This window comes from Camarhynchus parvulus, chromosome 5, assembly GCF_901933205.1.
Source record: "Camarhynchus parvulus chromosome 5, STF_HiC, whole genome shotgun sequence".
Lineage (NCBI taxonomy): Eukaryota > Metazoa > Chordata > Aves > Passeriformes > Thraupidae > Camarhynchus > Camarhynchus parvulus.
Window position 1 is genome coordinate 30,778,302 of NC_044575.1, and position 26,193 is coordinate 30,804,494.

Below are 26,193 nucleotides of genomic sequence, written 5' to 3' on the forward strand. Positions count from 1 at the left end.
ATGTATTTCTGCTGTCAATTCAAAATCTGTGATTGTTTTCAGTACGTCCTGGTGGTCCAAGGGTTTATAAGCACAATACTACTTGCACAGTAAAATGCATCTATTTTCAACCTTCCCTTGACTTTTTACACTACATTGCAAATTTAAATAATGGGACGTTTTAATTACACAGGCTCAACTTCCATTTCGACAATTTTACATTAAATTTTGTTTAATGGTGGTAGCAATATGGTGTGAACACAGTTCATACAGTCAAACTGTAAGTCTTTGATTTAACTTCAAAATAAGTTTCCATCTAAATGTTGCTTCTTGGAAATGAAAAGTTGTGGAAGAAAAATCTTGTAGTGGTTCATAAATTCAGTTGCTAAATGGAAAGTAATTTCATTTTGATTTCTGCCTCCTGTCATCTTTAATGTGGAACACTGGAATGCACTAAGTTTACTAGAAGTTCTAAACCTGTTAAAATTAATTGGCAAATGAAATAAAGTTTTTCAGAAATTGGCATGGCATTGGTTCTTAAAATAGCCAATAGATTAAATAGTAAACAAATTGCACTTAAATATAAGTTCACTTTCTTACATACTTCAACTGTTTCATATCATGGTCTGGGGATGGAATACTCAAGTAATGCTCAATTCTGCATCTGTTTCAGGAAAAATGGTTGAGTATGGGATGCCTGACATTGATTGATTAAAATCAATTCAGATACAAAGGATCCTCCACTCACCACAGAAACAGACTTTAAAGCTTTAGATATACCATCTAGAATTAGTGTGTGAGGCAAGCTGTGTTATTAGCAAGCCCTAGCACACTGCAGGAGTTTTAGAACAAATTCCTTACTAAAGACAAAATCTACTCTTTAAACACATACAGAATTTTTTATTTAGTATGTTTGACTAGTATTTGTATTTCTTATTTTAGTGTAATTGTTGGATTCATTAGTGCTTATTTATAACCTCTAAAGTAAATTCAGGTAACGTATTTAGATGTAGGCTCCTATGGTGCTGAAATCTACTTCTGATACATTTCTTCTATCATAAATATGTCTCATCTTTTTGTAGCCTCTGAAAAGCAGATGAAGTTAGTTTGCAGAGAGTCTTCTGAAGAACATCTCCAGCCCTTCAAGGAGAAATTAGAGGAATTCTTTCAGAAAGGTAACCACATCTGAAAAAAAAACTTATTGCCGAATAGTGTAGTGGTTTATAAAGTTATGTGTAATGTAAGCTGCATTAAATATCTGTTTCCTCTGAAAATTCCTGTGGATTATGTTCCTAATGCGCCTAATATATATTCATATATGTTATATATGTTATACAGATCTTAGACATCACTTGTCAAAGCTAATCACTCCCTTGATCTCACCCATTTCCCACTGGTTATTTTGTGCTTTGTTCTTTATTATTATTTGTAGGAAAAATGAAAAATATATTAATCACAGAAAAAATTTAGGGAGGGAATTTAAAGCTTCAAAGACTTTTTTTTCAAAAAATTTAGAGGGAATATAAAGCTTCAAAGACTTAAAAAAGACAAGAGTGAAAGACACCCTCTTAGAGAAAGTCCACATATATACATGTCATCTTTCTCCCTAGTGTGGGCTTATGAACTGACTTATTCATATTTAAGGATTTTTGTCTTGCATGAGACAGAAATAAGCATTAAAAAAAGTGATTTACCCGTTAGAGTCTGGAGGCAGTGGGTGAAAACCAAGGTGCGATTTGGTGCTCAACTGAAGACAATGTAAATGCAGGTTGCTGTTGAAAATAGCATTCCTGCTCCTTCCTGTTTCTTGTACTGTGTTCCCTATCGCCTGCTTCTGCCAGCACCATTGCTTCTGCAGTTGTGGAAAATATATGCAGGAAGAGATTTTCCCCCCTCTCCTTATAGGAGTACAATCTTCTTGGGTAAACAAAAAAAAATCTGTATTTTTGACAGAGATATTAGAATTGTTAAGAATTTAATTGTATTTCTCATAGAAATGGTGAACAGTTTAACAATTTACTATCTGAGAAGTCAGTTAAACTATCTGAATCTGCTCATCCAGACAGAATATTAGTGATCGTTCCAATTATTGTAGTAATTTATTAATTAGCTTGATCCTTTTTATGAAGGTTTTCCTAATGTCTTTTTAATAACTTTGTTTCATTAGGCTGTCTTGTGTAAATACTTTGACAATAGAAAACAGGCTATTTCAAAAGTAGCAGTTAAATTATACAGCTAAATAAGCTGATATTCTCCTTTACTGTTCTCCTAGGCCATGGAGTTCAAAGGATATACTTATTCGATATATTTTTTTTAGGTGCAAGCGTATTTGGACAGTATTTAAGCAGCAAATTCCTCGCCACAGAATTTTTAAAACAAAAAATGTAATGGAAATCTTGATGTCACTGCAGGACAGTTTCATTGTCTTTCTAATGTATTCAATTGGAAGTTTTCACTTACAGTTTAACAATAATATCAAGATTGAATTAGTACTAAATATGTGTGTATATATATTTTATATATATATATATTTTTATATATATATATATATATATATATATATATATATATATATGTTTGTTTGTATTTCTACAAACCATTATGATCTCCAGCATGTTTCTTGATCTAGCTTGCCAAAATATTGTAATAATCAGTTTTGCCCAGGTCTTGCCAGGACCCTGACCAAATGGTGTCTTCCACAATGGTATCACAGATTCTGTAATTCTTGCTGCACCCTGGATCTCACAAGGACTCTTGTGGTTTGTGCAGTTGGCAGCTTAGCACCACTCAGCTGTTTGCTTGCTGCCCCTCCATGGGGAGGCAAGGAGAGGGTGGAAGGTTGAATGAAAGAAAACTAGTGAATTGAAATACAGACAATTTAATAGGGAAAGCAAAAGCTGTGTGAACAAGCAATGCAAAATATGGAATTCAATCAACTCCTTCCCATCAGCGAACAAGTGTTCAGCCATTTCTTAGAATCATTAAAGCTGGAAAAGACTTCTTAAAAATTATCAAGTCCAGCCATTAACCTAACATTGCCAGTTCTACTACTAAACCATGTCCCTGCGCACAACATCTGCACTCTTTTTGAATTCTTCCAGGGATGGTTATTCCACTACTCTCCTGGGTAGCCTGTATCAGTACTTGATAACCCTTTCAGTGAAGAAATTTTTCCCAGCATCCAGTGTGAACCTCCCCTGACACATCTGTCCTGTCACTTGTTACCCTAGAGAAGAGACTGACCTCCCTATGCTCTCTGGGAGTTGTAGAGGGTGATAAGGCCTCTCCTGAGCCTCCCTTTCCCCAAGCTAAACACCCCCAGTTGCCACAGCTGCTGCTCATTGGACTTGTTTTCCAGATCCTTCCGCAGCTCCACTGCCCTTCTCTGGAAACTCCACACCTCAAGGTCTCTCTTGTGTGAGGGGCCTAAAGCTGAATGCAGGATTCAAGGTGTGGCCTCACCAGTGCCAAGTACAGTGTGTTTTATCACTTCCCTAATCCTGTTGGCCACAGTATTTCTAAGTTCCATTTAGAACACACATTTCTGAATTTCACATTACCAGGAAAGCAGGATTTCATTACACATAACCTCTACTTAGGAAGACAAGCATCAAAACTCTGAATTTCTCCCCTGCTTCCTCCTTCTTTTCCCAGACTTATTTCTGAGCATGATATTATGTGGTATGAGTTATCCCTTTGATTGATTTGGCTTGGCCCCTCCCAACTTCTTGTTCATCCCCAGCATACTTTCTGAATATCAGCATCAGAAATAGAGAAGGCCTGAATGCTGTGCAGGACTGTTCAGCAACAGCTAAAACATGGATGTGTTATCAACACTCTTTTGGTCACAAATCCAATTTACAGCGCCATAGGAGTTCCTGTGAAGTTAGCTCCAGACCTGCCAAAACCAGCAGAAGGAACAGCAAATCATATCAACACGGTCTTAAAAAATAAAGACAACCCAGTACCTGGTTTCTCTTGCAATACTGAGCTACCCTTTTTATCATACTACACTTTCTTATGCGTGGAATATTATAAAAGTACCCAGTTGATATTGGAAGAAGACTAGTTCTGCTTTAGAAAAAATAGCAATTAAATTGTGCATTATCATTTCAAATAGAAAAACACACTCTTCTAAATATTTTCACTGTTTATGCCTATTGGGGTGAAAATTGAGGTATGTTTATCTTTGTCAGTGTGACAGAAAATTTTATCCTTATATGTGTGAATAATGTATATATTTTTTTTAAAAGAGAGAGAGAGAGAATACATTCCTGCAGCTGTCCTGGGACAGTGAGTTCTATATATTACACTTATTGGGACACTTTTTAGTGAGGTTTTTTGTATACTAGAAGGAGAAAAACCCACTGGATTAGTCACTTGTCCACTTTTTCTCATGTTCTCTTGTTCTTCTTCTGTTTTATAATGTTATGCTTTATGGTATCTAATCAGACGCACCTAATTTTGTATCATTTAACTTCTAATCTTTTGACATCTTAATTCTACCTTATTCTGAGATGAATTTTCAGTAGGTTGTCAGATTCTACAATGATTGACTCTATTTTTCTGTCAGTCACCTGATTGATTTGAATCTTTATAATGGTGTATGGTGCTTTCTGGGGCATTAGAATGGAAATCCTATAGAATTCCACATCAAAGATAGGGAAAAATAACACAGAAATCCATCTTGATTAATGGCACTAGAATAGGCGTTGGGCAAATGTCAAGGTCAGAGGTGTCTGCAAACTCAGCTGCTTCTCTGAAATTAGCTGATAATACTGAGCATCCAATAAGTGTCTGTTTTCAGTTTTGTTTGTTTAAGAAAGAGTTGTGGCTGGTTTAGCAAACATAAGAAAAAATTGTTATCTTTCTGCCAGCTCACAGCAAGTATTCAAAACTCAGATGCTTTTCTGAAACGTCTGGCTTGAAAATAGGGCTGGAACTCATAGATATTGAGGTTTTTCCCACACGCGCAATTCCCATCATTTCTAGCCAATGTGAAGTTGGAAATACTGTAAGGAAAAAAAAATCCTGGTTTGCTTATACTGAAGTGTCTACATTTCCTAATTATAATTAATACCAATTAAATCTAATACTTGCTGTGTTGTAACAAAAAACACTGAGAGTGTTATGGAGACTGACATTCTAAAATGCTAGAGGGGATAAACTGTACTTCTGCTGATGTCAGTGCTGGTTTGTATAACTGCATGTAATGTAGCCCAGTGCCTTCAGCAGGGAATTAGGTGCCAGAAGCTTTGGGTTCTATTCCCAGTTTAGCTACTTTATATGTAATGGTAGCAGTTGGTTAATATCCTTTTCAGAGAGTGCCCATCTTTCCTGAGACACAGAATGTTAAATAATGATTCTTGCTAGTTTTTGTAGTGAAAGATAATCTTTGTCAAGTACTTAGTGAATCCCACATTAAAGACGTCTTGTGTAAACTGTCTTAATGCTTCACTAGCTGTATTTGATATGCCTATGCTTTTTGAAAAAGGCTTAGATTATTCACAAAGTTGAAATAATCTTTAGTAAATCTAATTATATGCAACAATTACATTCGTTTTCCTATGGTATGGAGACCTACTGATTATTATAAATTAGTATTCACTTACTGTATTTCCATTGAAATTACTGTATGGGGCAATTAAAAATATGTTCATAATTATTTTCCTTTTAAATTGCCATGATAGGCAAGAAGGTCTTTGAAAGTATGAAATTAATGTGTGGTCTGGAATGCTCTTTAGTTCATTAAATTCTTGCTCAGAATTCCTTAGAAGAAAACTCCTCTTTTGATATGAAACTATCTCTCACAAAAAAAAAATCAGAATACTTAGATGACTATGAGAAAGATGCAAACTACTCTATTTTGAAAAGGAGAAAAAAAGATTTTTGTTACTGCAAATGTGCAGCTCACTAGAAGGGCTATTAACCATTGGTGTTTTCCATAGTGTTTCTTATTCTCCTTGTGCATTCCTTCAAGAATAATACAAACCAGAAAGTAAATGACATACAGGAGTAGGCGACTAATGTTAATTAAATTTATTTCTTATTTTGCCACCTGACTATTTAGTCTTGTTTGTCCATTCTAGTAAATGTAGAAATAGATAGCACACATTCATGCAGGATCTTGCAAAATATGTTTCCAAATTCTTCTTCATTGGGTCCAGGTTTAATCTGGGCTTGGGTTCCTCGCTCATGAACTGGAATGTGAAAACGAAGTCTTTATGCTTTGTAGCAGTTAGCGTAGGAAAAGTATATCTGCTTCTCTTCATTTCTCTAAGAATAAAGCATCTTGATGACGAAGACTCTGCTACTAGAGGAATTCATTTAATTTAGAACAGAGTCAGGGAAGTGAGTAGTCTGATGTCAAAACAGAACAGTTTTTGAATTTCATTAGTAGTGGAAAGTAAAGCTATTTGGGAAGGGGCATGATACACTGACGTGACCAAGGTAACAAGCAAGATGGAGAAGGAGTGATTTGTTCAGATAGAGTCATCTATTGAGATTAATCCTGAAGAAAAAGAAATTGTTCTATGTTTAGAATTCTAGCCTAACATTTGGGAAACATTGGTAAGATTAATTGCTTTGCTACAACTGCTGTGTGTTGTATACTGCATAAAAGGTCAACATTGTGCTATCTATGGGACTATGCAATAGAAAAACAGTCGTAGACCAAACTAGTCACCAGAGCATTATGTCAGGAGCTAGTGAGCTTTTCAGACAAGCTTAGCAACCATATGGAAACAGTCCACAAATCCACTTTTAACTGCTGAGTGATTTCACCTTAATAATTTTAGCCAGGCTGCAGTAGCTACCTGGGCGTGCATCCAGTCCAATGCACTTTCAAATGGATTTCTAGTTTAGAACAGGAATTTTGAGCCACATTTCCTTATCTGCCTGTTGATATGCACCACAGAGCATTGTTGAGGTAGTCCATTGGGAAAGAAGGTAAGAAATAAATTCTATTAAGAAGGCCATGAAAGCTGGAGCTGAGTTGGGGCTGTTCAGCCAGGAGAAGGGAAAGCTCTGAGGAGACCTTACAGCAGCCTTCCAGTATCTAAAGCAGGCTACTAGGGCTGGAGAGGGACTTCTCACGAGGATATGTAGAGACAGGACAAAGGAGAATGGCTTGAAACTGAAAAAATGTAGGTTTAGATTAGATAATAAGAGAGAAATTCTTCACAGTAAGGTTGGTGAGGCGCAGGAACAATTTGTCCAGAGAAACTGTGATTTGCCCCATTCCTGGAAGTGTTCAAGGCCAGGTTGGATGGGGCTCTGAGACACTTAGTTTACTTGTTCCAACCAGCCCATGGCAGCAGAGTTGGAACTAGGTGTCCTTTAGGGTCCCATCCAACCCAAACAGTTTTATGAGTCTATGATAAAAGATAGCAGGTGGCCAACTTTGAATTTCTTGTTCATCATTTCCTACTTGTTCATCAGTATGCAAATATTCTCTCCAAGATGTTCTTCTTGTGCTATAGCTGCTCATACATGGTGATTTATGCTTCTCATCTAGTAGCATCTATTGTATTAACCCTGGAAAAGGTTTTATAAACTTTTATTAGTTTATAGCCCTGTACATATTTTGGATGTAGGAGGATAATAGCATAGTTGATTATATGACAGGAAAAAAAGTATTTCCACTCAAAATTGCTGCTTTTCTCTCAAAGCAGTCTATAAATTATGAAGCAAGATGTTAATGTCATTAAGCAGTAGTGAATCAGAAGTCAAGAACACTCCAAGGCACCATTTTTCCAAGATAAAATAATACTTATTTTTTCTCTCTTACTGTCATCAGGACATACCTTTATACATCTTACTACAGTCAAAGATTAGGAAGAAAATTGCATTTTCACTTATTTTCTTTCAAAGTGTGATAATATTATATTGTTTTTAAGACAGATACAGAGATTATCTTTTAAGTTGTTACTCAAAGCAGTTATCTGGTGAAGCTTGTCTGTAATGACATCCCAAAATATCAGAAACCTCTGGGAACTATTTAAAATTCTTGATTCTCTGCAATAAAATTACAGCTTTTCTCTCCAAAAACATTAACTGAAAGAAAGAGTAATATTCTAAAATTGTATATGGAATTATCACATACTTGTCTTCCCACTTGTGTTGTACTCTTCTGCTCTAAAATACATGTCAGATTATAGTACTTATGTTGCATTTTATTTGTAAAGCACTTGAATGTTTTAATGCTGAACAAGTGAAGTAAGAAAATCAAGAATCATTTTTAAGAACACTGTTACATTTCAGTAACAGCTGTCTGCTAAAATACCATGTGTAAACAACAGCAGAAGAGCAATAGCACTTGCGAGGATCTTATGATTGACCGGATTTTTCTTACCTGCAAGTATGAAGCTGCTTCTGTCAGCTAAAAAATTTATCTCAGAACAGATAACCATTCCTACAAAGCATGAGACTCTTCCAGATTGTGTGACTATCCGCTCTGCATATCAAATACTGCTTCTTCCTCTTGTGAATAAAATGTACAGATATGAAGACTTTAACTTCAAAGCTTTATTTCTGTTCTACTTATCGTAACTTCTTTTTCATTTCATTTGTTTTCACTGAGATGTTTTATTATCTCTGCCACACATATGCATTTCTCACATTAAACAGTGTGGGAGGATATTTATGTCCAGTGTCAAACATGAAAAATTTGACATACTTCCTTGCAGTGATAATGTTTGCTTAAAACTTTTTATGCTTCCCAGCAATGACATTACAGACCAGGCAAAGTTTGTGTTCAGATCTGGAACACTGTTTTATATGCCAGAAGCAGAATTACTTTAATCTTTCAAACTTTGTGATAGACATAACTGTTTTCGTCACTCAAAAGATCATTATTTTTAAACAGATGAAAGAGTGATTTACATAAATTGGCATGAGTCTGCAAAGCACAGAACCTTACTGCTGGGTACTCTGAGATTATATAGTTAGACAATAGCCCCAGTCCATAAGACACCAAATAAGTTGTCCTGGAATGTGATTGCATCCATATGCCTCCCAAGTAATGCAACACTGACAATGAACTGATTCAAAGAACAAGAATTTTCTCTGAAGTGAGTATTTTCTCCCACCCTACCAGAAGAATTATCAACATCAAAGTCCTAAAAATTGGTGTTAATTACAGCTATAACTTTTCAAGAAACTCTCAATTTATTATTTTTGAAGCAGATGTACATCAAATTACTATAGCCAGTTTCACTGTATCACTACTTCCTATAGAAATTGTGAGATTACACTCTATTATAATGTATATTATGGATGTAATTTAGAAGAACTGGTAATTGAAAATGCAGTGTTATCTCCTCTTAGAAAACAAGGAGTAAATCTATAGAAAACAGTTCCTTCCAACTTCCTTTCAATTTGATTGTGGTATACTGAATTACCGTGGCTGTTACAAAGTCACTGGCATGTCATGGTAGAGACGGATTAATAGCAGCTAAGTGACATAATGAATGTTAGTGTTAATGCCTTCTATTTAGTACAAAATTATTATGTATATGATAATTATGAAATCCGTTCCTAGAATTACTGATGCCTTTACTGTAACCACTATCAGCTATTTGGAATTCAACATCCTCTTTAAATTCTCATTGTAACCTCTGTTTTCTGTTAAAATCCACTGTATTTCTTCCATTCTCTTTATCATAGGCTTAGAGGTAAACCTTTATATGTTGGCTTTTCATAGGGATCCTGTTAGGCTTTTCTTTTTTTTTTTTCACTATGCTCTTAGGAATCTCCTGCATGATCTTCTATTTATCTTTTTTTCCTTTTGAGTCTTCATGTTCTGATATTCAAAGTCAGAATTGAACAGATAGAATTTAAATCTTGTCAAAGCTTCATCGAAGGAAATGAAGATGTTCACTGATTCATTACTTTAGATTATATAACTTATGAGCAGTTGTTTACATATATGGAAGATACTACTGCAAGGAAAGAGCAGAGCCAAGAAATGGAAAGGATTGGATAGAAGAGATTCATGCACTTAAATAATGAAAGGCCCAAACACACTTGGTCTCAAGAGACCCCAGTCTCTTAACCTCACAATGGTCACTCTTACCTTGTGTTTTGTCCCCTGTGCTCTGTAATTTCACACCATTAAGCCTGGAAAAGCCCTTCAGTGCACCATATCATACAAACTGATTATGACAATAATCATTAATTGCATGCTTAATCTGGTATGCAATTACATGGAATTTCTCTGTAGACTTCTGTAATTTTGGTATGTTAATACTTTTCCTCAATTTTTTTTTGGACCTGTGCAAGCACATGAATATCCTGTTTTAGTGTTTTTGAGAATGATTGATAAAAATACTAGATACTGAACATTTCATCAAGAAATTTAAGCTCTCTGTGTTAGATTCCTTTATGGTGTGAGCTCTGATTTCCTTTTAAGCAATAAGAACAGGTAAAACCTGCAGTCTTGTTGAACAGGATAGACCATTGTTTTGAGAACAATAATATGAATTACAATGTTCATAGGGCAGTTATCATAAATTTCAAGCTAGTTAAAGTACATAGCACCAGATTGCTCTCAAAATTGAGGAATAACAGAGTAAAACCATATGGATAATACAGTATTGTGAGATTACAGCTGTGATTAAAGACAGACTTCTCCAAAATGTAAAAAAAGAGTCTGATTTCAGGTCATCATTCAACCTTTTCTGTAAATTCTCTGATACTTCTGTGCCTAAATACTTCAGATGCCAGGGCAAGATATTTAAAAAATTTACCTTTGTCCTGTGAGGAGCCTTTACCATGCTTTTGAACACCTTGAGGTGGAGAAATCAGAAGTTTTATTTCTCTTAAGAGATGTATGTATGAAATTTATTGGAACCGTACTTCTTTCATGGCATATAAATCAATTCAAACTTTTTAGCATAAGAATTTTTGGGCTATCTAAACATTGTCCCAAGTCAACCATTTTGAAAGTGCCAAAAAGTAGCTTTTAAGTACTTCAGCTTCTGAACTGACTTCAGGATATAACTGTTTGTACAAAGCATGTGTATGAAGTCTTGGGAATGTCTTACAGTCTGAAATGTCCCTCCACAAAGTGTTGCCATCTCTGGAACAGAATGTGGTGTTACAGAGGTTGCTGGTGCCACAGGACAGGCAGGAATACCTGACTGGACACAACGGTGTGTTTTCTCTGGCCAAGCAGAAATCTTCAAACATTAAAGAATATCATGCTAAAAGGACAAACTGCTCTATAAAATGTGTTTAGTTTGATTATCTATGGAGTTATCAGTACAGTTTATCAGTAAATGTTTAGAGTGTGTTTCCTTACCTTCAATTTGACATGAATGGCTTGACTCACCATTGACTTGAAGTGGAATTGGATAGGGCATATGTTAAAGATTATTAAGCTTTATGCTTCAGGAATTCTTTCCTTACATGTAATTGGGCAGCTCCTAGACCAGAGAGTCCCCAGGTTTAATGAGGAGAGCTAATTCTATGATGTCTATTTGAAATAATGGTAGGGGAACTTAGACTGTTCTCCCTTGACTGTTCTTTCTTTTAAATTCCAGTCATTTTTCATTATAATGTAATTTGATACAGATTTGGTTTTGTCATGAATGAAGTAAATTTTCTCAGGATTTAAAATTTCTTTTCAAATTTCTGAAATTTTTTTAGAGTAAGTTGCCCTTTTCAATACTTGATGTAAAGAATATCCTGTGGTTATAGATGCAGATGAACCGAATTCCAAAGTATGTTATTACTTTCACCTGCATATGATTTGTTAACTTTTAATTTTTTTATTTAATTTAAATTTTAAAACTTTCTTATTCCAATAGAGACAAAAACTAAGAGGAATTAAGCTCATTATGACTGTTATGTTACGACATAAGAATTTAGATGCAAATTTTTCATGTTATCGTTCTCAGAAATAGTGTTTGTGTGGTTCAAGAGACAATATCAAATCAAAATGGAAGTCAAAGCTTTAACTATGACTACAATTATATTTAACTCTTCTACTAATGGGAGAGTTGGGATTGCCTTTTGCACATATCTACTGCTATTATTGAGTAAAAGCCATTTCCAAGAGATAGGAGGTATCTCATAAACACAGAGGTAATAATAAAGGCCTAGAGGTACAGCAAGCACAAAGTCTGCAGTGATGTGCTGAGATGGTGCGCTCACATTCCCTGGTCTTGTTATCCAATACTTATGTCCCCTTCTTTCCTTTTATATGAGAATAAACATATACATTTTAAAATATTTCCATACACTGCAGGGAAAAAATTCTATGCTCCCAGCATAGAGTCAGTAGAAAATAAGCAAGCTGTAAAACACCAAAATAGATCAGGTAGATGCAGTAATAACTCTTGTTATTTTCCCAGTCTGAAATTAGGCTGAGATTTATTTTTTTATATACACTCTCATTTTTCTCATCATGGTTGTATCTGAGTACTTTCAAGGAATGAATCAAATGACCTGACTAATGTGTCACATATGCTTTACTTTTCCCAAGATCTCCCCATAAGGAGAATAGTAGGTTTGTAGGTTTTTATTTAGAAATTGAGAGATCCTATTATTTTTAGATACAGTCTTCTAAGTGTTTATCACAAAGAAGACAAACTCAGAAAAATATCAGTGCTTTTTATTTGAATGCAGTTTGGTGTTTCTTGTTTCTTCATCATAAAAAAGAATCCTAACAAAATACTTTTTAATGTTAGTATCCTGTATTTTATTTGTGGTGAGAAGGAGAAATACTCCAGGTCCAAGTTTGCCTCTTTTTTACATTTTATTTCAAATTGCAGGCTTTTCAAATTAGTAACTAGATAAATTTTCCTACATAAGTTGAAGTTCTAGAAAATCTTTGAGTTAAAAACAAGAATTAATGCATTGTAAGTAGGAAATAATTTGACCAATATTTGTTATTTTGTAGAGGAAATTACAATATTTTTGTTTAAGAAAGTATTGAGCCTATAAGTATTTTTAACTATTTGTCATAACTATTTGTTTAGAATTTACATTTTTCAACAGAAGGGATTTTTCTATTGTTGTTCTCTTTAATTAGAAGTAATAGGACACCCATGTCTTTTCATAAAAGCATATGTGATTTTAGAGGAATATATTTTCTTCATTTTTGTTCTTGTTTAATTCTACCTATTTAAACTTCATGTTCCTCAAGCTGAATCTTAGGGTTTTACACTAAATATGAATCTTTTTAAACAATATTGCTATTGGTTAAAAATTTAGAATTTTATTGAAAGATTTTTTCTTTCTTGTTCAATGCATACAAATTTTTTTTCTTACAAGATCCTGGTGGGTGTTCTTCAAATTCAGTTTTGATTCAGGTGTTAAGAAGACTAAATTAAACTTCAGAGGCCAAACAACATCAGATTTAGTGATATTAATAGATAAATGTGGGTAAGTTTGCTGTATATCTTCTTATAATTGATCTATAGTTTAAGAAGACATTTTCAGAGAAAGGGTTGTTTGTTTGACACATTTCACATCATTAAAATGCAGTTACAGATTCTAAAAAAAATAGGCAAAATCTACCTTAATAATTTCACTTTGCTTTTAAATGTGAATATCCAATATCAATACTTAGATTTAATTTGATTTTCATTTTTATTTTATTTACCCTTAAGTATGGGTATCTGTGTATTTGAAAATCTGTAGTCTAAAGGGCTGAGCAAAAAGGGAAAAGTGATTGTCATACTTACAAGCAACACTTTTTAGAAGGTCAAAATGATTCAATTCATTCTCAATAATGCAGTTTTTCTGTTCATGCTTTTTATTGACAGCCTTTGTTTCTTAAAGAAATTTCATTGCTATTTTTCTGTTTAAAGAGAAACATAGCAAAGAAACAGATGTGTCCCACATAAAATATGCAATAAATCTTGTCTCACAAATTCTTTGCTCTGAACTTTCTGACAGAAACTGTCAAATATCCACTTTAATTCTAGTATAAAATGTTCGCTTTGTGTCATGGCGCCAACCACCATATGCTGGAATAAAGTCAGTAACCAGCAATAAAAAAAGGCAACGTATGCACCTTTGAAACAGTACAAGCAATCAACAGTGAGAAAGGTCTATATAAATCTATGGAGAATTAATCTCAGCTTTGCCACTATCCTGCTGTGCATTTACAATGAGACTTTGCTCCCGACCACCAGAAGTGGCTAACTTTGCAGAGGAGTGTATCCTAATGAGGGGGAAATGCAGGGAAAACAAAGCAGCGGCTTTTAACCCCCCGCCCCCAAGGTTTGGATCACCTAGAAGAGCGTGTCCTAGTGTGTTCAAACGTGTGGGGCCACTACACATCACGGATTCCTGTGTTTTAGCTGATCATGTGAAACCAATCTTGACTGAGCTCAATCAGCAGAAATAACTTGAGCTTCATAAATCACTGTTATCATTCCACAGAAAGAGGGTTTGCTGTGGATTTTCTCTCCTCAAACTTTTCAGGCCACAAATTTCACACAGCTTTTCTGAAATTAGTTTAATTATATTTGTATAATTATTCATTCTTTACCCAAGAGATTAGCAGTTGGTTCACTATCAATTAATTTTTTTCCTCAATAGTACTCCTGTTTTTTTGAGATGACCTACTTCGTATTGGCTTTCAATAATCATTCAACTATTTAAAAATATTGTCCTTGGTATAAGAATGGGCCAACCTTCAAAATTTTTACTTCTGCTTACAGAATGAGATTTTAGCTACAGATAATCTGGATAGTTAGTTTTCCCAGACACAGAACAGATTGGATTTAACCTTGTCCTCTTTGAAAGGATTAGAACTAATTTTTCAGTTCCGTAAACTGTTTAGATACATTTAGTCAGAGATTAATCTTGGAATTAAAACACAACATTATAGGTGTTTATTAGAAAGAAAGTAGAATTAGAAAATGTATCTCTCGAGTGCTGAGTATTAACATGCTTTAAAAAATAGTTATTATCTGGATCACCAAAGTGTGGGAGAATGTGAGATTAATGCCTTGATTACATTTTAACAGAATGGTGTTTCAAATAATTTAATTGAATGAATAAAATTGAAAAATGCAATGCTAACTCTTCTTTTGTAATTAATGCCTCCAGAATAAAGGAAAATAAGATTAGGGTTAGTCCTAGTTTTAATTAAGAAATTACTCTTTTGTATGGAAGCTAATTTTTGTTTAGTTTAAAAATCTTTCACAAAATACAATAGAAGCATCATACTAAGAAACATACATTTTAAGAAATAAAAGAATTTATGAAAATAAATATAACTTTTTTTCTTCATGGTTAGCTTTAACGTTCTGGTAAAATGACCTTCAACACTTTGTTCTGGCACATTTATAGACAGTATTATCACTTTAAAAAGAAAACATAATTTCCTAGGTTTTTTATTACCTATGATAATAAACACTTTCTTGAATGTGTTGCTTGAGCATGTTCTGCTGGTATTGTGTGTCTCTCTGTGTGTGCAAGTGTCTGTAATTCATTATGTTTTCATAACATTAAAAATACTGAATCTAATATTTAACAATTTCTATATGGTAAACATTAATTTTTTTCTTGATGCATACCTAATATACAGATTGACAACTTATATTCCTGGTAACTTGTGGGATATTTGTTTGTTAAGAAGCTTTCCAAGACTGCACAGTGACTCTTTGTCCTGTAGGAACATTTATACATTCACGTCATTGGATGTGGGTTTCTTAGTTAAAAAAAACTTTTGCACCACTGCAGAGGAAAATAAACTTGTGAGAACTGTTTCAGGGAAGGGTGATTAAGACCTCATGGCAGCAAGTGTTCTGAAGATTGTTTTGAAAGGATTTAAGATGTCTATACCAGTATTTAAACTGTCTAAAAAAAATGGCATAGCCAAATTCCATGTTAAAAATGTGATGTATTTCCACTTAAAGAACAGATAAAAGAAACAAGGCTCATGTGATCACACTACTTTTTGATTATTCCCCTGCCAATAATTTTTAATGCATTGTCCAATTTTTACCAAATGTGACAAGGTCAAAATTGGTTAGAGATCCTGAGATATTAAGCTCTTAAAGTCTCAATAAAAATACAGGGCTAAATAGACAAGAGTGACCCTATTAGCCTTCCAGGGAGAGCAAGGCTGTATCATGAACTCACCCCTTAATTAAACATTAATGAATCCATCTGGGAACTAGCAGAAGGACAGACCCACAGTAGACCCAAGTTTCATTGATTTCATTCTCCCAGAGCTTCTTGTTTAACTGAAAGCATAGAGAAAAATCTCTTCATGGGACTGTTTTATGTGGGGATTTTTTGCATTGTGATAGAAAACTGTATTAGTCATACAGTCAAATACTTACATAGAATTCCCAGGCTGTCTGTTGAATTCCATGAGTTTATAAAGCCTACCAATTTGAAGTTAGTAACTGGCTAAAGACAGTTTATCAAGTAATACATATTGGAAAATTATTTGCTAGGAAGCTGTGTACAGAGCATATGAGTTTTTTTCACTATATCTGAAATGCAGCATTTTTATAAGGCAAAAAAGCACCAGCATGAGAATGGTGGACTGTAGTCATTGGAAATAATTTGCATTCATATTCAAATTTGAAATTTAATAGAGTTCAACAAAAAAAAAAACAGAAAATGTTTGACACTGGAGTATTCTCTCATGTTTGCTATGTTTATATATGGAATCAACTAAGTAATAAGAATTCTTTTGTTTAGAACTAAATGAAAAGTAATACTGTTTCTCAAAATACAAAGTTCTATTAGAAGTAACTCAATATAAAAATATAGAAGTAGGAGAAAATTCAGGCTTTATGTGTAGCTCTAGACAGATAGATGTTTCTCAAGAGTATATCTTCCTAGATCAGGATACACAACTCCTTAGAATTTTTGAAACATCATAATTTGTAAAAAATTTAAGATTATTCAGAAAACTTGCTCAATAATTAGAATTAAAAGTATAAATATCTGAAACTGCAGAATTATTTTTTACTGTGAGTACCTAATTTCTGAGGACTTCCATACCCTCTGCTGCTAAATTCTTTATTATATAATATGTTTTCAAAAAGTAAAACTGTTCTAAAATTAGATTCAATGTGTATGAAATGAAAAACTTCATTCTAGTAGCATATGACACTAGAGTAGAAAATTATTTTCCATGTCTTTAACAATTCCAAGGCCCCAATTTTCATACTGAGGACCCAGACTCACACTTGTTAGTCATACCATGTTTTTAAAAAACAATATATTCCAGGGTTTCAAAATTTAAAAAATTAAGACAATCCATTGTCTGAATCTACATTCTTTTGCATTCATATGTGGATTTTTGTTAATACTTGTTTATTTGCACTTGGCATTTTTAAATTTGTTTTAAAGATGCTATTAATTTTATTTCCATTCCTTTAAAATTGACATTTCAAGAAAGCAGATTCTGGCAGTGTCAGGTATTAAAATACAATTTTGCATGTTATATAATATAATATAAATTATTATATAACATTTGTAATGTGTTCTATTCTTGGCCTTTTATGTAGAGCCCAGTCTTTTTCTAGACAGTGAGATTACACTAAGAATAAGAAGATCAAATGAGTGTTGATGATACTTATGAACACTTTAATGAATTGTTAGTTACATGCTGTTGGCTTTGCTGTCATCAGCAAGGACAATAAAGGTTCATACTGCATTGAAAACTACAGATTGTTTAACATTCTGGATCAAGTTGTTGGACCTTTACTATAATAAAAAATAGCTATATTCTTGATTATTATGTATTTAAAGAGCCAAATTATCCAATTTGTCTAAATCTCAGAATTTATCTCCATGGCTGTATGATTACTCTGCATGGCTGTGTGCTGTTGTACTGGGTCCATCTGGGATGGAGTTAATATTCTTCGTACCAGCTGGTGTGGGATTCGTGGCTAAAACAGTGTTGATTGTACAGAGGTGTTTTGGCTATTGTTGAGCAGCACTCGCCCATTGTCAGGGTGTTCTCTTTGTCCCACTCTGTCCCCTCAGTGATAGGTGGGCAAGAATTGGAAGGGGTCACAACCAGGACAGCTGACTCAAACTCAGCATTCCATGCATGTAGTGTTGTGCTCGGCAATGAAGGAGAGGACAGGATTTTGGGAGAGAGGTAGTATTACTCCAAAAGCGATGAGGCATCACTCTGCCCTTGCATCACTTCAGTTTTTTCTTCCTCTTTTCTTCATGTATTGAACTGTGTTTATCTTGACCCATAAGTTTTTGTCTTTTTGGCTCTCCCTATTGTCTCCTCTATCTGACTGAGGGGGAAGGGGGAAAAGTGAGTGAGTGGTTGTGGGGTGCATAGCTACTGGCCACAGTTAACCTATGATGATTCTAAAATAGCAGCCCTTGGGAAGAGGTTTAGATTGATTGTGGTAGTTCTTTGCAGCTCAGAGAAATGCCATGTGCTAGCAAGTGCATCCCTACAAAAATTTTGTTTTCCGTGATGCTACTTTTATGTCAATATGGCTTGAGTCAAGCATTTCCTAAAAATTAAATCTGCTCAAAAATTTTCAGTGTTAACAGATCTATTAAAATCAAAACCGAAGAAGGCTTATTTCATCCCACTCTAATCCTGCTGGTCTTAGTACTACCATAGTGCAGTGTGCTAGTACTTGGAACACATCAAGAATTTTGTTCAGAAACAGAAAAACTGTATAACTGCAGAGCTTTTGATTATCCTCTCTAGTCGTTTTGCCCACCTAGAACACCTTTGAGGTTTTTCTTCCACTCTCCAAAATCCTTGATTAAACAGGGTTATTAAACAATTTCTCTTGCATGACACTTGTACTTGAGGGTAGAAATAGATCTACTACACTCCTAGCCTGGGAGCCTTCTGGGTTCAACTTCTGAAACCCAAGTATATCACCAGTGATAATATCTAAGAGATTTGGATCTCTGTTTTCAAATGGTGATAATGCTTTCAAAGCATGGTTCACACTTTACAAAGACTTGAGAAAATAAGGTCAATTGTCGCTTGTTCTCCTAACATGATAATGTCCTAGAATGTGACTTTCCTCAGCTTGGGAAAAGATAACCTCTTGGGGGGTGTACTTTTCTTCCTCTGCCATTAAATCATGGGTTAGTATGTTTCTAGGATGGGGTTCATGTTTTGGCTACATTTCAACATGCCTACCTAAGAAGTTTTAGTTTTGACTAATGAGGAAGGTGGGTTCCCGTGAGACTAGAAATGTCATAATAATCTTTTGTCACTGTTTTAAGTCTCTATCCAGGCTTTATAAAGCTCCAAGAGGAATGTCAGTAGGGGTTTTGTTTTGGTTCATTGGTTGGTTTTGTTTTTTACTTTTAAGGTTGAGTTTTGGTTGGGTTTTTTTTTTTTTTGTCTATGTCTTATTATAGATTCTGTCTTAACTGTGATTGATTGGAAGACATGAGTCAGAAAAGACATATCTCCCTCCTCAAGGGAAAAAAATCAAATACCTTGTTTTAGGCTGGTGTTTTTCCTATGCAGAAAACACTATAATTTACAAAGCAGTCTCCTGAAGTTCTTGAAGCATATGTTCTTGAAGCATATATTTTTGAATCACAGGAACTCAGCCTTGGAATATAAAATTAAGAGTTCTGGTATCTCCACCCTAATGGGTAGTTGCTACAGTTTTCTTTTAATTGTGGAAATTTTCACTGCTCCAAAATGCTTTAAAAATTTGTAAAAACTTTATGCATTAGATCTTTCAATTATGAAAGTAGTAGAATACTGAAAAACAAAAGAAAAGCTGTAATGTGTCCAACTAAATCAATACGCTTGAGCGAGTTATCATTCTTAAGTGCATTTATATATTTAAGGTCTGAGAGAAATACCAGAAAACTTGTTTAGTCAGACTCAATGACTAGATATTTTCACTAGAGGGGCAGAAGTAACTAAGAGACTTTTGTGTAGTTGTGGCTACCCATTTTTCTTTGTCTTTCTTTGTCTTTCCCTGCACTTTTCTTAGTGCATCATCATTCTCTGGTTGCCTCTGTTAGTTACTGACCTTCTCAATTTTCAGTTGTTGCTAGTATCCAGTATTTTCTTTCCTTTGTTCTTTAGAGATCTGTTTCATAGTAGCCTGATGCATGAAGAGGTATTGGCTGTGTTGTAACTGGAAGCTGCTCTGCATACATTAGACCTGTTAAAAAAAATGTTTTCTGGTAATTTCTCATTTTTAATATAGTGTTTCATGTACTCTTCCATCCTCAAAAAGTAGAATATTTAGACAGAATAAATTGGAGAATTTTTTTACCATTTCACTCTAATACTACTTCACTTTTTAAACTGTTAGATGATCATGAATCTTCATGCTGACATCTGCATTTCAGTAAAAGGAAGTCATCACAAATATGTGATTCATCAGGCAAATTCATTAGATGATCCATCTCATGTATTCAAAGATGTCTGAAGGCCCAAATGTTATTTTAGTCCTTTTTTCCCTATTAAATATTGGAGTGTATTTGCTGTGGAGCTTCCTGTTTAGTTTCCTCCTAATGGAAATTAGTTTACAAGCACCAAAACCTACCTGCAGACCAAAGGAATGCTCATTAAATGGGGAATACTGAGGAAATTTGCTTCAAAAGCATCCTGATCAAAAAGCTCATGCCAGTAGACACCGTATTGCATTGTTTGCTGCAGTCAGGTTTTCTCTGATACAAGAGTGATATCAGGTGTCCATTTCAAAACAAACAAAATGTGCTGTTTATACAGTGGGCTATAGGACACTTGCCACAGCAGGTCTGGAAGTTAAAAAGCTTCTAAAAGCTTGAGCAAAGAATGAGCAGATTCTTGAAGAAGAATCCATTGAGGCTTACATTACAATGCCATTCAATGCAGGAAACATTTTGTATGAGCTGCAGAATCTCAGGCAGAGAGTACACTCAGGGCAAGTGTGTTTGTCCTGGTCCATAATTCTAACTGAGCACCTGTTTCAGTGCCTGCCAGGGGCAGGATATTAGGCTGGATGAATCCCTGTGCCAGTCTGATATGGCTGCTAATATAGTCTGAACTTGATGAAACTGAAATCAAACACGTGGTCTAAGGGTGGAAGGATTACATCATTCCACTTCTGCAAAAAGCAAATCCTATGCAAGCAAATATGTTGTTGCTAGAGAAATAATAAAAAAAATTAGGTTCTTTCACTTATGTAATTCATATGAATTGTCTTCAGTAACTCCACAATTTAGACCAGGATTGATATCTTGTCTATGGTATGGGGCTTTGGAGGCTCTCCTGAGGAAATTACATTGTTTCATGGAAACCTATACGGACAGCATTGGTTGTGCTAGTCGTTGCAGGTTCTGGAGGGGGAGAAAAAGAGCAGGATATTTCAGATTTTAAGTGGAAAATTAGTTAGAAATTTTATGGACAATAAGAGAATTGCTCTAGTTTCTTGTCTTACACATTATAGAATTTGTTTTGGAGTTGTTAGAATTTGTTATATGGAGTTGTTCATTAATTCTATTACCAAGTCTCAACATCTAAATTTCAATAAATGCTTTTAAACAATTCCTGGGTGGACATGTTTACAGTTAAAAATACAGAAAATACTGTTTGCCATATAAGACAGCTATTTTCTTCCTTCCTGTTTTGCCTTTTATTGGTACACAAATACTGTTATATTAATGTAGACTCTGTGTTTCTTCCTAAAAGTCACACTTTTTTTTTACTTTGTATAAAAAATTAAAACTTCTTTCCACTATCTTTCTTTATCCTGTTCTTGCAAGATTAAAAACAGTAAATCCAGTCTCACCACCTAACTGTAAATGTATAAACATGTTGTCCTTGTTAGTTATTGTGTTTCATGGGTAGAGGCCTGAAGATACTGTTTCTATTGTAGCTGGGAATGTAGCTATGTTGGGAAATTTGCCGTGCTTAATTTTCCATCTCTTTGAAAACCAGTAAGAAATTGTTAATGTAATAATGAATTGTACAATTTTATACATAGTTCAGCTTGTGTAATTAATTTTATATCATTATGAATCAGTAGAATGCTAACCTGTGTTTTCTACTTTTAATGATATAAAATTAAAATAATGAATTAAGTATATTGAGTTAACTTTAGGCAAATTTTTGGGACCCTGAGGTGAATGCAATAAATCAGAGCTGCCCTATATATTTCACTTGCGGCTGTCTTGCCACTAAGATTTGACATGGAGAACCTAATCATATAGAATTAACTGCTTTCCTTGCAAAGGGCACACAACATTGTTTCTGGCTATTGGCCACATTGAAATAATAGAAATAAATATCTCCAAGACACTTACCCAGGGCAGGGAAATGTATGAGTTGAAGTTAACTTGTTTTGTTAACAGCAAACGTGCTGAAGCAATCAATTTTTCTTTTCCTTTTAAACTATCATAGTACAAACCTCTTTGTCAGTACTTTATAATGAAATAGAGTTGTTCAGGACCTGTTTCTCAATGGCCTTGTCTGTAAACTCAAGTTTGTAACTGTATTTCAACCAGGCACTCCTGTGGACTGAGATGCAAAAAGATAAAGTTCTTCATCTTTGTATAAAAAAATGTCTGAATTCTGTTTATATTAACATTACTGCTTACAGGATGATTTTAATATGGACTAGGAATGACTTTTCAACAGTAGCATTATTTTATATAGGTGGTATTCTGCTGGAGCTGAAGTTGCTTTTCTGTGTTAAGAAGACTTTATCAACAAAAACTAGTGGTTTTGCTTTGAGTATCCAGGTCAGGAAACATTTCCAGTAGTAGAGAATGTGTATCTTTTGAAAATCAAATCCTTTTAAGTAGTTCATGTGAGCATTCTGTAATAGAGGGGCTCAGATTCACTAACCATATTTCAAATTCTTGGCTGATTTTTCAAACAAAATCATGTACCTGCCGTCCATTTAAAACCTACTACATGTGTTTTCACTTTCCGGCTTCCAGAACAAAATGTGATAGCTCTAAAGGAGCAGTTGGTGCTAACTATGTTTGGTACCTGTTCAATTCCAATTGAACTTCCAGTCATTTATGCTGCAGAAATACATTTAAATTTGTAAGTTCTGGCATGCACAATAAAGAAACAAACATAATTTTTTTTTTAATCTGAAAGTGAAGTTTAATTATTTACATTTTATTCAAATTATGCCTAACACTATATATTATTATATGGATTTTAAATTACTTTCCAAATCCAATACACTTTATTGGTACAGCAGAAACATTCGTTGTGTACAAGAAATACCTAAAAATTGAAAATTAGCAAGTGTTTCCTACTTTTGTTATACTTAGTATACAAATTGTGCAGTTTTGAAAAGAAGAAATATTTAATCTGTGGGGTTTCTAAAACAGTAAGACAGTAATTTATACCTTTAAAATGTTTCTCATTGGCAGCTAAAGAAGAACGGAAAAAAGAAGAGAACAGTTTGGAAAATGCTCAAAAATGGTAAGATTTTTGCTAGTGTTCTTTAACAGTTTATTTTGATCAAAGATATTATTGAACTTAGGAATTACATTAAATAGCAAAAAGGATCTGTATTTCATAGAAGTAATATGTTTCCTGAAAAACTCTTACATAATCTTCCAGGAAAAACTTCATTTGTGTTTTTATCCAAACTGTGTACTGGGTTTGAGGTTTTAATAATTATCAGCATTGAACTGAATGAGGCTTTTATAGAGAAGATAAATAACTGATTAACTACTTTATAACATAAAAATGTATTTCATCATCACTGGGCATTATGAGCACTTAGAATACAGCACTCAGTCGCCTAAGAAGCCATTGAAATCCCAGTGTTTTTATTGCTTGAATATTTGTCCCTTACTTAGGCCAAAGGAGTCAAAGTATGGAAAAAGTGAGATTGATTTATAGATTAATAGTAAAATATTCAATAAGTTAGTGTTACTAATACATTTTGTTTACCAAATTGTAGTTTTGTGAGAGTGAAACATCCATCTTAGCTATGGACCTGCTAGAAATAAACTGGGGTAAATTAATTTTTCACTTCCTATCCATATTTTTTCTTCCTGGTCACTGAAGGCAGACCTGTGGTAATTTGGATTTTAATTGTACTTTCCACAGACCATACTCACTCCTCCCAAGACACCTGTTAGTTTTCCTAGGCAGTCAGGAAGAGGGAGATAAGGGGCACTTCCCAAATGCAGTTCAAGTCTTACGTGAACTGCTCCCATCTCCTTGCAGAAGATGCCTAACTATTGGCTGAACAACTGGCTGATGGCAGCTGGGGCTTTACCTCCTCATTTCAAGTCTCTGACTGGCTCTACTTAGTTGCAAACCTAACTTCCTTGGCACAAGGCTCCTTCCTATCCTGCCTGCTTTGTAGCCTTTCTAGACTCTCCAGGGTGTGGAGCTGCACCCAGTTTGCAGCTGACTTAGGGAATTAGCTGTCCAACGCAGAGTTTGGGGTTTTTAATTGCTAACTGAATATTCAGTATTTTAAATTACTACTTTAGAAGGGCAGAAAGTAGCCCAGGAAACCAGATTAAGTTCGGTGAAAGCAAAGGAGTGCTAATGGGGGCTGATGAAAGGAAGAGAGAATGCAAAGTGTCAGGATGAAGGCAGAGCAAGACAGTGCAGGATTTCAGGATCCCACCTCTGTATGCTCCAGCAGGGATGGTGAAGGGCTCTGTTAGGTAGAAGAATGCACAATGTACCTGGGGCTGCTGTTACATGAAGCAAACCTGAGAAGAGTCTTGTTCTTGCTGCTCTTGGTGAAGCTATCCCAGAGAAAGTGCTGTGAACAGCTGAGGAATATTTGGCCCAAGTGAATGTAATGCAAATTACATTGCTCAGTAGACATAAATGGTTTTAACCACGTAATTATTACTAAGGTATTTTTCTAATTTTAGAGTTTGAAAACAAAAACATTTTGCACAGATATTTAAAGCGGTATTTGGTTTATTTGTTTGTTTATTTATTTTTCTGTTTCTCCTCCTAGTGTCATTGCAAGACCCATTAACTCCGAGTGTTATGGCCTTATATACACATATTTCTGTCTGATTGTTTAAATATGGAACATCAATTAACTTGAAATATAGTTAAATATTTCATGCAAAACCTAGCAAGAAATGTAAAAGGTTATCACATATGAGGATTTAAAAAAACGATTATTTTAATAGCTTACCTTGATCAGTATGGGATATTGCACAGCATGGTTTCTCTCTTTAAAGTGTCAAAAAAAAAACCCAGAGCATATTGGCTCATGTGGATAAAATCCAGGGTTCTTTGTAAAGTAGCTGGAGCATATATTGCTTTATTTTGGATAATATCTGTAGTTTTTGATGGATACTTTATATTCTTCAAACCAAGCTAAAGACCTTTAATTTCAAACTAAGTCAAAAAATCTTGAGCCTAACCTTGTATTTCTGTATGAAAACATGCAATGTGGACTCTGCAAATGCAAATATAAGTGAAGAAAAATGCCAAAGCTGCATCCATTGTTCATGTAACAAGTTGAATGGCTGGAGACTCCTTACAAGTCTTCAAAATTATTTATTTTATTTTCAAGATGTACACCTCCCATGTTTAGATTAAGAACCTATTTGCAACTCTAAAGAATATAACTTTCTTCTGATTAAATAAAATTATTATTCCAGGAAATATTACTTATTTTAAAATATGTTGATACCATTGCTTTTAAATTATAGCATTATTTTTAATAAATATCACCAAATGTTTCAGGATTGTTGCATCTACTTTGCAGAGAAAAGGGATTCAACTTTAACAAAAGTGAACATACTTTTATTTGTATAAGTACCTAGTTATGTGAGTTGTTCCATTTTATGTATACAAAGCAATGTCATAAAGGTTAAAAATCAGTTAAAATGCTCTTGGAACTACTGCTGTAATAAAAGAATACTTTGAAAATGCCCAGCTGTATAGCAATTCAATAACAGCCACATTATAAAATCTTTTTTAAAGCATTCAAATACTGGCAATGTATTTTTGTAAAATTAATTGTTTATTGACACATGTAGAAGGAGATTATTTTCAGTAAAACATTTGCAGAATTACTATTGGCACTGTCTGTGTCTTGGTTATTGCTACTCCCAATTCTCCCTAAATACTAGAAGACTATCTTCAGTCAAACCTAGAGATTTTTTCCTGACTTGGTGTGTGGCTCTTCCAGAGTCCTTCAGTAAAGATTAATGGGAGAATAGGATCTTCATGGAGTGCAGCACAATAAAATAAATAAATACATTACAGCATTTCCTGCAAGGCAAGAAGTTAAGCTTTTCTCATTATAATTGAACACCCATGATTTGCCA

General features: G+C 34.3%; 1 protein-coding gene across 2 annotated transcripts in view; it reads left to right on the forward strand.

Annotated features, from left to right (window-relative positions):
• FMN1 (formin 1) overlaps positions 1–26,193 on the forward strand; it is a 124,123-nt gene that overhangs the window by 84,865 nt on the left and 13,065 nt on the right. Inside the window, exons 13-14 of one of the 2 annotated variants that reach the window (XM_030949303.1) lie at positions 1,062–1,154; positions 23,299–23,350. In XM_030949303.1, coding sequence (XP_030805163.1) covers positions 1,062–1,154; positions 23,299–23,350 — 145 coding nt within the window. Of the gene's footprint in view, positions 1–1,061; positions 1,164–23,298; positions 23,351–26,193 lie in introns of those variants that run through there. The other variant, XM_030949304.1, reaches the window with a different exon arrangement.